This window comes from Camelus bactrianus, chromosome X (genome assembly GCF_048773025.1).
Source record: "Camelus bactrianus isolate YW-2024 breed Bactrian camel chromosome X, ASM4877302v1, whole genome shotgun sequence".
Taxonomy (NCBI): domain Eukaryota; kingdom Metazoa; phylum Chordata; class Mammalia; order Artiodactyla; family Camelidae; genus Camelus; species Camelus bactrianus.
The window spans coordinates 85,497,818-85,510,226 of NC_133575.1; the positions used below are offsets into that span (position 1 = coordinate 85,497,818).

Here is a 12,409-nt window from a genome sequence, read left to right on the forward strand (position 1 = left end):
AAAACATAAATCCACATAGAATCAATTTTACTCCCTTAGGAATTATTCTTTTTAAATCAGTTGTCATGATTGTAAAAAACATAAAATGTGACATATGACAAGGTTTTCTGAAACATGTTTGGTCTTTAATACATTAGCTGCCTATTAAAAAGTAGCCACACTCAACTTGAATATCCTTAGGTGAGAGCCAAAGGGCCTATAAATAAAAGAGTGTTATTATATTGGAAAAAAATTATTAATAGACTTGCAGTGTTGGAGTCTGTAAACCCACTACTCCCTTTGAGAGTGATAAAGTTAGTAATAGCAATTTCTACTCATGACCTACCCTGTCTCATGCATTGGTAAAGGGTCCCCAGGATAATACCTTCTCTCAGTCTTGGGGCATCACACTGCCCATTCTAATTCCAATCTGTGATGATATTTTGTTCCTTGGCTCGTAACACTGTCCCTTAAAGTGGTTGAAGTCTATGGATCCTAAGTATCAAGGTGAATGAGTCAATTTGACTGTAATGAAGCACTTTGAATTTGGCCTGGGCAAGCTTGTCATGTCCAGGTAATCCAACTCCTGAATGCCACCTAGTTGAAAAATTGGACCACACCTTGTTGGCCCTAACAGAAAAGCTTGATGAATATCTCTCCAGAGTGTTCCAAGACAATAAGATCTCCATGGGATCTTTCATCTAATTCTTTTGTGACCGGCTGAGAGAAGTGCTATTCCTCTTCTGACCCCAACTGAAGGACTCAGCTTCCTTGACAATCTTCCATGATTACTGTATCTTCCATTTTCCACCGTCACTCTGCACTAAACCCTTTCTCAAATGCTAATAAACTATAAATCTTTACTCCTCTCTCTGGATAAAGGTTCTCCTCTTTCTTACCCACTGGACTTCAGGACACTGGGAAGGGATGGGAAGGAAGTCAGCATTAAAATTTGCTTTTGTTTCACCCACACCATGCGAGTCTGTGTGTCTGTGTAGAGTCCCATATGTTTAGAGGAAAATTAATCAGTTTCTAATTCCACCACTGTTTCCAGAAAGATTTTAGACAGATCAATAGACCCCTCCTTGGCCAGAATTCCTAATGGAACAACAGGCAGAACCCCAAACACCTTCCAATCAGTGCATTATTTCACACTTTAAAGAAATGAATATTCCTTGAATGAGTCCTAATTCTGAGGTTTTAGATGAGTAACACTGCAAATAATGACATCAACCAATAAATTTTTTAAAAATTTTATTTTTAGAGGTTTAACAATGGTTCATTGCAGGCTTTCTGATGAAACAATTAGCAGTCTCAAAGATTATTTCAACGATTTTTAAAGTTAGAGCACAGATTGAATACAAATCAATTTAAGTAGGCACGGTTTTGAAAGGAATTGAAGATTACTTAAAAGATCCCATTGAATGCTTGTGGTATTATTCCTAGTTTTAAGGATACTATCTCAGTGAAATGAGTCCTGGCAGAAAACACTTAGTGATTATTTTATCTAGAAACTGGTAGCATTGAAAATACTAAAAATTATGCATTCTAATGTTTTGTGTGTGTGCTTGTGTGTACACACGTGTGATTTCTGCTTTGTCTATTTTACAGTCTCAATGATTATTCTGTCCTGTTTCCACTGGGGCTCTGACTTTACTTCAAGCGACCTAATCACTCTGAATTTTCCTTATCAGCCCTTTTTACATATCATTTTCTAATTTTCAAATATTTCCAATAATGCCTTTTATTTTAAACAAAGCCTTTGGTGAAAAAACTAAAGTACACTAAAATAAAACTGTACTCAGTCCCAATGCGACCCACAACTTGTCAGAACTTTCATGCTTCAAATCACAGGGCTAGAGAATTTGGCTTTTCAGGAACCCCCTCTCAATGCTTCTGTGATGGGCCAGGGTTTCCAAGTGCTGCTGCTACAAGGTGAGGTGTAGTTATAATTTCTTCTATTACTGTGCACTGACTATGAAATTCAATTGTCCCTTCACTTTCTGATTTCAGCTGGCAAGGGATGTAAAACTTCCAGATAGATTAACATCTAAGTTGAAAATAGTCACTACCTACAAACCACTTTAAATATTTTCAGTCCTTTCTATTTGGCTACCCAATATTTCAATCTCCCTTCTTAACATGTGCTCAGCTTCCTTTCCTCATTAGCACATTATCATTTAAAGCTCAATTACACATTTACAATCTCTCTTGCTTGTTTACTTTGGGACATCTCCATAGATTCAGTTTGCTATTGAGTGTGTTTACTAGAATAACAGCCACAGAGCGCAATGGGAGTTGACTTCCTAAAATAGTTTACTGTGTTACTGCATTAAAAATACGATTTTAAGACAAAGCTTATTTTTGAACCTTAACTCTGAGTAAATATTATGAAGAAAAATGAATTCTTAAAAGACTCAATTCTACATGCTACTTAAATGAGAAAATTTTCTGAAATTCAAACATAGCAAGCTCCATTTGCTCAGCGATGAGGCACTTGCACAAAGTTCCCCATGGCCTTTTTGGTGTACAAATTTATAATAATGAAGACTACTTCTAAGGAAATAATTTGACATAAAAGTTTGTTTTCTCTTTAAACTACTGCATTTAAAAAGTCATTCGAGTTGTAAACACTCAAGGATAAGCCAGTTTTAAGATCACATTATTGTGTCACAGTAACAGAAATGTGAATCACATTTATTTCTTTAATTCATGGATTCAGGTTCTCCTAAATTCTCATTATTGAGCTACTACATTCTTGATATAAGTTGTTAGGAAAATCCAAATCATCATTCCTGGCACCAAGGTGCCAAGAAATAATGTGCTATCATGAAATCACACATAGTCAGCTGCTTTTGTATTTTGGTTAACCAGGTAGCTTGAAAATTATTATCCCACTAGCACTGTCTTCCAATTTTAGAAGCAGAACTAGAGGAATTATACTGAGGTATACTTTGTGGTAGTTCTGTTGCTTCTCTATTGCTCCAGAACTAACCATGGTATTGAGGATGGATATGCAGAAATTATGCTTTTCACCAGGTAGCAGTTACCATAGGTGACCAAACACCACCTATCTATGGCGTCTATAACATATGGGGTGATGCACTAGCATGATTTTCACTACTATAAATTTGTAGACGTAGGTATTTGATGAAAGTCACCTTTTTCAAAATCTTTTCATTTTTTTCTTACCTATTACATTAAGTCCTTACCTAAAGACTTCACAATTTTAGATTAATTTCTGATTTTACAGAAATAGAAATATGAAACACACAAGTATTAGCAGCCAAAACTCTCTGTAGTTACATTTTGTTGTTTTTGTTTAATAAGTGGAGGGAAATTTTTACATAGTTTAATCTGGGATCAGGAAAATATTTAATCCTGTCTGATGGTCACACTGTTAGCCAGATAAGAATTTTGATAAATGAACCAATCTGTCTTTGGGGCTAGAATTTGACGCCTACTTTAAAGTATTAAAAAAACAAAACTCACTCTACAGTACATGCATATACGAGTTCAGTCCTGTATTCAGGCTTGCAAAGTGTATTATTCGGTGGTTTTTAAAAACAGCTATTGCACATCTTTGGGGTTTCTGAGGAAAATCAAGCATCTGAGGCTTTCTTCCTTTCTTCTTATCAGAAGAAAACCAGTTTAACATGGGGTGAAAAAGAACACAATTGGTCTCTAACTGTAGGCTTAACTGTCATGGAGCAATGAGGATGATGGGTGGCCTTTTGCCCTTTATCACTGTAGCATTCTCCAGGCATGCAGGTTGTTCAGCCTTAGTCTGGTTTATTATTTTCATTTCATAATGTAACCTTTGGTTCTTTATATGACTTTGCAAATTTGCATATGGTTTGTTGTTATTTTTATTTTTTTCAGTAAAAAACCCCACTTCATTCAGGGCCAGTTCTTTTGAAAGCTGCTTAGAATCTAACTCATTACAGGTTTCTTAACTCCATGTTGTAAAATCTGAATATAGATACTGTCCAAACTGTCCAAAGAGTAATGTTTGAATTCACAGTAACAAAAGTTACAAAGTTTGTGCAAAAGACATTGTACACCTCTGGAGTACATAGAGCTTGCTATAGTTAATTTTATATATAAAGCTGCATTTCTCATTAGAACTATTCTGTGCTACATTAAAAGTAAAGTATCTGATTTAATTTTTCCCTAACAATAAAACTGAATGCTCGTTTAATCTCAGAAATTAAAAAATGCAAATTGCATATTTATGATGTTTATAAATGTTACAATAAGTCACTGGAATCTTTTAAACACCATAATTGCTTTGGAGCTCTTCAAGTTTTCCAAGGGTCATAAAGTAAACCCGGCTGTGGCGATTGCGCAGGATAGAGGTAAAGAACAGCTTTAAAAAGAGAAAGAGACACCATCAGTAAATATTTAATACAGTGCAACCTTATATTTGATAGATACAACTATAACTTCAATTTACATGCATCAACCAATTAAAATATTAAGCCATACTGTTTTTCAGAACAGGGTTTCCTCAGATTAAAGAATAAGAATTTAGTATAGAGTCTAAATTATGATTAAAAAAATAACCTTTTACTCTATTCTATATAACTGTACTTCATTTAGTTTAAATAAGAGTAGGTTATTATAGATGGCATTGATCTGTTAAAGTTCTTGATTGGTTTGGTTAACAATTCCCCTTTTCTTTAAAACAATCAACTTTTCTCAAGTTGGGTTTCCTTTTTCTTTTAATATGTGGAAAATATTATATTATTTAGATGTTGTTTCTTATTGTTGCTGGTGTTTAAGTGGCCACTGGAATTTTCTACTTGGTGTGATTTTCATTTCAGTGGAGTAGACTGACATCAATAGGTTGATATAATGAGCTAAACCAATTGGCTTAGAGAGGAATATATTGTGTAAATATGGTTTGTGCCATAAAGAAAATTAGAACAGTAGATGAACATAAGTAATAGAGGCCTCTTTGTTAGGACTAAGACGTTCAGCATCCGCAATGGATATGCTTAGGAGGGTGTGTGACATAATGATGATGATGATGATAACACTAGCTACCCTTAGCATGTTTTATGTGCCAGGCAATCTGTGAAATGCTTACTATATACCCATTGTCAATAATTTTCAGAATTTTTCCCCAGTTATTACTATTCCCATTTTTGAGGTGAAGAAACTAAGGCTTAGAGAGATTAATCAAACTTTCAGGTTCTTACACTTAGGTGGCAAGAGCCAGGACTGTGTCCTAGGTCTATCTGACCTCAAATACTGTTATTGCCATTATATCTCTTCATATTGCAAACCAGTACCTTTCTTTGATGCCCAATGCAATATCCTATTTGTTCTGATTTTAATTTAAATCCTCTGCAATCTCTTCCAAATAAGAATTTTTCCTAGTCCTATTAGGATTATTTCATCACTGTTATTCCTCATAATACTTAGGGGCTGTAATGATGTCATGCAATTCATTTTCCATCTAAACTCTCTAAATTGGTTAAAACTGATTGCATTACACAAATAATTGTCAAATCTTGATTTTATTTTTCTTTCCTGTAAAATGGACATAATAATACCCACTTTGAAGATTAAATGTGATAGTTTCTAAAGTATTTAGTACAAACTCTACCATGTAATTAGGTGTTAAGAAATATAAGTACTTTTTCCCTTCTGTTATTAGATTATGTTGAAAACTATAAAAGGCAGATTTACTCAAGTATTCTTTTTCAAAATATCATATTAATATGAACATGAAAGAACTATGCATCAAAGACAATAATGGAATTTGTAATAAATAAAATAAAGGCTAAGCTTTGCTTTGGATATAATTAGAATTTTTACCTTTTTGAAAATGATTTATTTTTGAAATCAAATTTCATCATTTACCAAGTCAATGTTTCCAATGTAAATTGCAAAACTGTCTTCATCAATACTATGCCAATTTGGGAAATATAGCATAAATATACTTATAGTCAGAAAGAAAAGGATATAACTTTCCTTAGTTAATTTTTATCATTTGCTTTATTTTTGTCTAACTGGGTGATGTAAGCTATACCTTGTCACCTCGGGTACACAGAAATCTCAGCTTCTTAATTGACCTGCGCTTCAGTTCACTTTCCAGAACCCTTGATTGCAAAGAGCGGACTTCAATGGCCTTTTGGCCCCATCCTGTGGTTCGCTGAGAACACTCATAAGCTACAATAAAAATTTAAAAATCAGGAAAACACAAAATCTTTCTATCAGTGATAGAAAATTATAACCACAGTCAACATTTTGATCATTAAGAGGGACATTATTATGGTTCAGGTAAATACACTCTTCTTTTTTTCTCCTTCTAAGTCATTTGGCCATTATGCTGCTCAACAGTGGTATTCAAACCAGCTATGTACTATCACCATTGTGACCAATGCTGAATAACCAGATTGCAGTAAATTTTTGTATTCATATTCTCCAATTCCACAGAAAAGGTTAAGGATTAATTTGATTCTGTTTGTATAAAGTCAAATCTAGCCACAGCATTCTTTATTTTACAGTCTAGTTGAGGTATAATGTCTTGTAAGGGTTTGCACTTGTGCTTGAGTGACATACATGGAAATCTGACTAACTCTTGAAAACTCAAAAAAGACTTGCTTAAATAATGACTTTATCAACTTTAATGTAATTCAATTAATTACCATGTTATAAACAGAACCAAAGTTAACTTGATACTGTTAAGCCTTTCTCTAGCTCAGGAAATTTTTATTGAGATTTTAACTTTTGAACCATGCTTTAAAGCAGAAAACCTAATTATTTAAATAGCCATATAGTCAGCTGGTGCTGTTAAGTATTTTCTGACATAGGTAGCAGTATGTTTTTCAACAACCATATAGAACAAAAATTTGTAAACTTAATGCACAATCTACTTGTTGAGTCCAAGTACACAGTTCATATGGCATTACATAATTTCCACCTTAATTCTGAAACACATTAATCTGCCACTTAACGTAGCTACTGAGCCAGCTTGCATATGAGATGGAATCCAATGATTTGGTTGGGAATGCTTAATGATACTTGCTGTGATTGCTAAGTCTCCCTATATTTGTTTGTAAATTCAAAGTGATGATGCTATTAGTGAAAACATTTATTACATCTCAAGGAAATGTAAAATTTAGATTGGGGAAATCTGGATCTAGGTTAGTTTTAAATAACAAAGCAGTTGCTTTTAGACAGAAAATAAGAGTAATTGATTTTCTTAATATTAGTGTTATAATGAAGTCTTTAGTTTACTCTCAAAATACCCTTAATACACAGACCAAAATAATTGTGTTCTCGTAGTGCTATAAATTTATTTTAAACGGAGAGACATACTTTTCAAAATTTAGTGACTTAAAATAGTTTTTTGTTTTAGATCAGAAGTTGTCTTGCTAAAGGACAAGAGCTGTACCAAATGACTTTTTAAGACCTCTTTGATTCCTACAATTATCTAGTGTCACAAATATAGGGGTTTAGTTTCCTATTTGAATTGAATTTTCTTATTCCAATTTCTGATTAATATATTGATCACGATCACTGTAAAGGTTAGAACAAGATTCATTATTTTCAGTTTCTTTTGTCCCAGATCTGTCAATTACATTGTAAGCATTTACCTTCTGTCATAAAATGGTTTTAAAACCTCTGTGAGTTCTTACCTGTTTGAAGAAATTGGAGGAGGTTTTCAGGACAATCCTTAACACTATGTATGCAAAAAGAAAGGATTCTGCAGATGCAATGCAAAGTGCCATCATCTCATAATGAAAAAAATGTCCATTAAAAAGAAGTTCTTTCAAACTTAAAGCCACATGAGGATCACATTTATCCATTTTTAGAGATTTCAGAAGCTTCTGGCTTCTCTATTAACAAACTACTTTTCTCTCTGTCTCTCACCCTACTTCCCTCCTTTCCTTCTTTGTTTCCTTCCTTCCTTGCTTGTTTCCTTTCTTCCTTCCTTCCTTCCTTCTCTCCCTCCTTTCTTCCTTCTCTCCCTCCTTCCTTCCTTCTCTCTTTGTCTCTCTCTGCCTCTCCCTCTCCTTTCTCCTTTATTTGCTTCATTAAACTTCTCCTTCTTCCAGGAACATTTATCTTCCACCAAATCATTCTGCTCTAATATTTTTACTGTTCATATGCATTATTCTGTTCCCTATCTAGAATCACCTCTGCAGTTACGAAGCCTCAGAGACATATATAAGAGTCTCAGGTTATTCAGATTTCCCAGATCAGCAGTCCTCCATTGGTCAGGAAGGGGAAAAAAATGTCCTGGCCTAATGAAGATGAAAAGGCAGTTTTCTTTATGTTGCCATCTGGGCAGTACCTAATAGTCATTCCAGTCAGTCATATTTATCTCTTTTGTAAATGAAGGATGATGAAATCTTAGCAACAACCAATGTATCACATATTCAGTTTGTATTTGATTCTTCTCAGGAATATTACTTGCTAAGCAGAACACTATTGACTATATAAAATGGAAACATTTTGCTCTTCTCTTATGACTATTTGGCAGTCTCCTAAGATAAAGGTAAACCCCCAAAATCAGTGTGATGGAATGAAGCATTTTCAACATCTGTGTAAAATCTGCAAGCAAAGGGAGTTAAAATAAAATTATAGATTATTGGGGAAAGGAATTACTTTCCTACTGTAATAATATGATTATTGAAAATAAACAACTAAAACAACCAAAATCAGTTTCTTTGTAGCAGCTTTGTGAATTCATTAAACAGAAGACAAATCCACATACCACTTTACAGGGAGTAAGTATGCAGTATCCCAAATTAACCTTATATGCCTTGAGAAAAAAGTGATACTTCAGGAAATAGAAGCTTCTCTGGGATCATCTGAAAGGGGAAAGATTTTATACATACCTACTGAAGATGGTATGTCTTTCCACACTTCAAGGATCTTCTTGAAGAGTTGTTCATTTGCCTCCATAGAAAGGGCTTCCGCATTGAAGGTGAGCATCATGCCAATTCCCAAGGAATCAGGTAAAATGATGATATTCTGTGGTATAATGATTTCCAGGGGCTGGAATTATGTTTCATAAGGATTTATATGTCCAACATTTTATCACTACTACTTTTAAATGAAGCAGTTTGGCTGAGCAATAAAGACCAAAAAGGAGTTCAAAGTACAGGGAGGAGAGAAACTTCTATTTCAGTATTAAACAGCATGCTATCCAACACTTGAAAAGAGCTTTCCCTGTGTCATAAAGTTGTCATTGTTTAATATTCTTTTATATTTAGGAGAAGACTTTGAAAAAAAGTAGAGATATATTTCCAACACAGAGAAATTCATTGAAATTATGTATGATGATAGAAGAAACATTACTTGTTTGATTTCAGATTCATTTCAGCATATCAATGAATACTTTAGTAAGGAATATGTGAACCAAGTAACAAATACAAAATCACTGGTTATCAACAAATTCATTCATATCAGAAATTAAAAATTAACTTAAAAATAGCTTGAGCTTAAATGTTTACAAGGGGCAGCCTTATAATATTCTTCACTGCTTGAAATGTAAGTCATCCTTCCTTCACAAAAAAATGTAGAATTTCTTATCTAATGTATATAATCTTAAAACATCTCCAATACACAAATTCAGAGATATATTAGATGACATAATATGAAACAGTAAGAAATACTTAACAATTCCTAAATCTCATAATGCATAAAACAACATGACAGAATTTGCTTACAGATGTTGTCACATTAATTGCATTCTCCTAAGACATGAACAATTAATTCCTCTATCATGTCTCAAATTAGCAAGTTATTAGAAAAAAGGTCAGAAACTATACTTGCCAAACCCAGCGTACTCAGGCCAAGTGCTTGAGGCCATGTCTCAGCAACAACAATTCTTAAAACTAAAATGGGGATCCAAAGGCGAAAAGCAATTTTAATGCGTTCCCTGGGTACTCGCATGAGTAAGTGAATCAGAAAAAGAGATGGAGGAAGAGAGAAAAAGAAATTGCAAGAAAAAAGACTGTCACAAAAAAATTTTGTTTAGAATAAAACTGGACTGCTGTAAATGCAGAAAGCCTCAGAGGTAATTCTCTTGCTTCTCAGATGATTCCTGAAGTAACAAGATATTCTTTAGCATACAGGGCTCCCTTGTTGCTTTACAGCTTCTGTCTAGCACTCTTGGAAAAATATTATTTTTAGTACATTCTGTTTCAGAAGACACTATCCTCTTGCTTATATTAGAGTCCTTTCTTTTTTAATGGGTCAAGACACTAGGGCATGTAGCTAAAAATTCTATTTTTGAATACACTTAAGGTATCTTAATTAGGCCAGAAAATGATTAAATGATTAAAAAAAGACTCATCTTCTTTCATTCTTGCTTCCACAATAATTAATTGATTGCTTCAAAAGAAAATAATTCTCCTTGCTTAGTAGTCAAGTGGAACACAGGATTCAAACTTCTTGAATAACTTTTCAAATATATATAAACTTGGACCAATATTGTGATGTTCAATAATGCACTAGCTCCAAAATAAAAGCTATCTGATATGACATAAAAAATAAGATACAGGAAGCAAAGGCAGATGCTCCAAGTGAAGAGTACTATAATATTTATATCAAAATTAACCTGAACTCATGTCTAAGTGGCTTTGGCTAGGCTTGGTTCATTCAGTATTTTCTACATTATAAATGGTGATTTCTATATAATCATAGGTGACAACTGAGTGATCAGCTAATTAGACTGTTACATATGTCCAAAATGTTTTTTAAATGTCTTCACTAATGATCTGACAATTGATCCATTTAATTTTCAGAGATATAATTCTGAAAGCTGTGTAAAATATCATTACTAAAGTGATTTAGAAGTACATAAAATTTTCTCCTTGATTTTGTATAATGTTAACTGCTAAAACATTAGTGGTCGACAAAATGGGGGATTAAAAAAGGATGAAGCAGAGATTTGTTGGTTCAGCCCTTCCTTTTAAATACAATTTTCAATAGGACAAACATCAGTTCTACCATCAAATTTGAGACACAGTGGAATTATATTATGTATGGTATGTGTGTGGGAGGGTTATGATGTTATCACCAAGCTCTTTATATAAATGATGTGTACAGTATTTTTTACAACTATCCATATTTTAAATGTGCCATGCTTTCATATTTATAATTATTGAAGAGTTGTCATACATTAGATTTTAAAATGCTGAATCCTTTGATCATAAATTCTAAGTATAATTTATACTATAAGAGAAAACTATATGATAATTTGCTATATATCACAGTTAAAGTACTACCATCTGGATAAAGAAGGGGGATACATATAATAATGCTGCAATACTGATGTCATAATTTTAAAAGATCTCTCAATGCATTATTAGGTGTAGAGGACTAAAGCAAGGATTGCAAATTCATGTTTACTAGGGCCAGTTATTATAAATACATAAAGTTAGATGGAGAGAGAATGTACAGCATACATCCCATCTAAAAGGGAGCAGGCATGAATTGATTCCAGTTGATTATGGCCAAATAGTAATGTGGGTCTGATGTTGTCAGATCATTGGTTTATCAACAGAAATTCAGATTTTTACATGTAAACTGTATTTATTTAAAAAAATACTGTGTCAGACAAAATCTACCTGTAGAACAGACTTATCTCTCTGGGCTGAGAAACCATCAGTGATTTTTGTTTATCCATTACTACTTTCTGTCCCTCTACACTTATCTTTTAGGTCTCAGTTCTAGCATAGATGTTGATAATCATATTTTTAAACCTTTCAGAGTTTTGACAGTTGGAAATACTCAAATTCTGTTACACAATAATTTCTAGGGATCTTACGTTATTTGGCAGGGTCACATCAGACATAACCTCAGATTCTGCATCAATGATGTGATATCCATCTGCTGAGCTGAAGAAAATCTTTAGTCTTTTTTCAGAACCAATAGCCAGGTCAACTGTCACTGGCTTATGACCAAGTGTTGGAAATACCTGTAGATATAAAACCAAATACGGCCAAAAGGCCAAAAATGACACTCTGTCTAAGGTGAATTCCCCACCCTTTTGCTTAGCAGGTTTATAAAACCCAAAATGATTTTTTTAAATTATAATATATTTAGAGACCTATGTATTAGAACTTTTGTTAGGTCTGTTATTAGAATAAGAGCAATTATATTCAGGTTCTAAATACTGAGTTTTCCTTCGAAGACCAAATCTCCAATGACCATAAGAGCCTTGTATGGCTCTGCACTGTTTGCTGTCTTTAAATTCCTTGCCTTGAGCTTCAGCAAATGAAGGAGCTCATCTGGTCTCTTAAACCGGTTAGCTGGATCAGCTGCCTGTATTTTTGCCAGTATTCGTATATAGGCTTCATAGGACATGTAGTCTCCTTCGGAGTCTGCTGATTGATCAATGCATACTTGGTAGGGAATGAAAAAGGCCAGACATGTTAACCTACCATAGACTGGATGTACT

General features: G+C 33.7%; 1 protein-coding gene across 4 annotated transcripts in view; it reads right to left on the reverse strand.

The window, feature by feature from the left end:
- Positions 1-1,216: 1,216 nt before the first annotated feature.
- NRK (Nik related kinase) overlaps positions 1,217-12,409 on the reverse strand; it is a 116,706-nt gene continuing 105,513 nt past the window's right edge. For 2 of the 4 annotated variants that reach the window (XM_074358882.1, XM_074358884.1), the window contains exons 25-29: positions 12,211-12,352; positions 11,777-11,926; positions 8,838-8,997; positions 6,020-6,159; positions 1,217-4,348 (exon numbers count right to left, since the gene is read on the reverse strand). In XM_074358882.1, the coding sequence (XP_074214983.1) occupies positions 4,253-4,348; positions 6,020-6,159; positions 8,838-8,997; positions 11,777-11,926; positions 12,211-12,352 (688 nt within the window). In that variant the 3' untranslated portion in view covers positions 1,217-4,252. The remainder of the gene's footprint in view (positions 4,349-6,019; positions 6,160-8,837; positions 8,998-11,776; positions 11,927-12,210; positions 12,353-12,409) is intronic. The other 2 variants (XM_074358883.1, XM_074358885.1) reach the window with 2 other exon arrangements.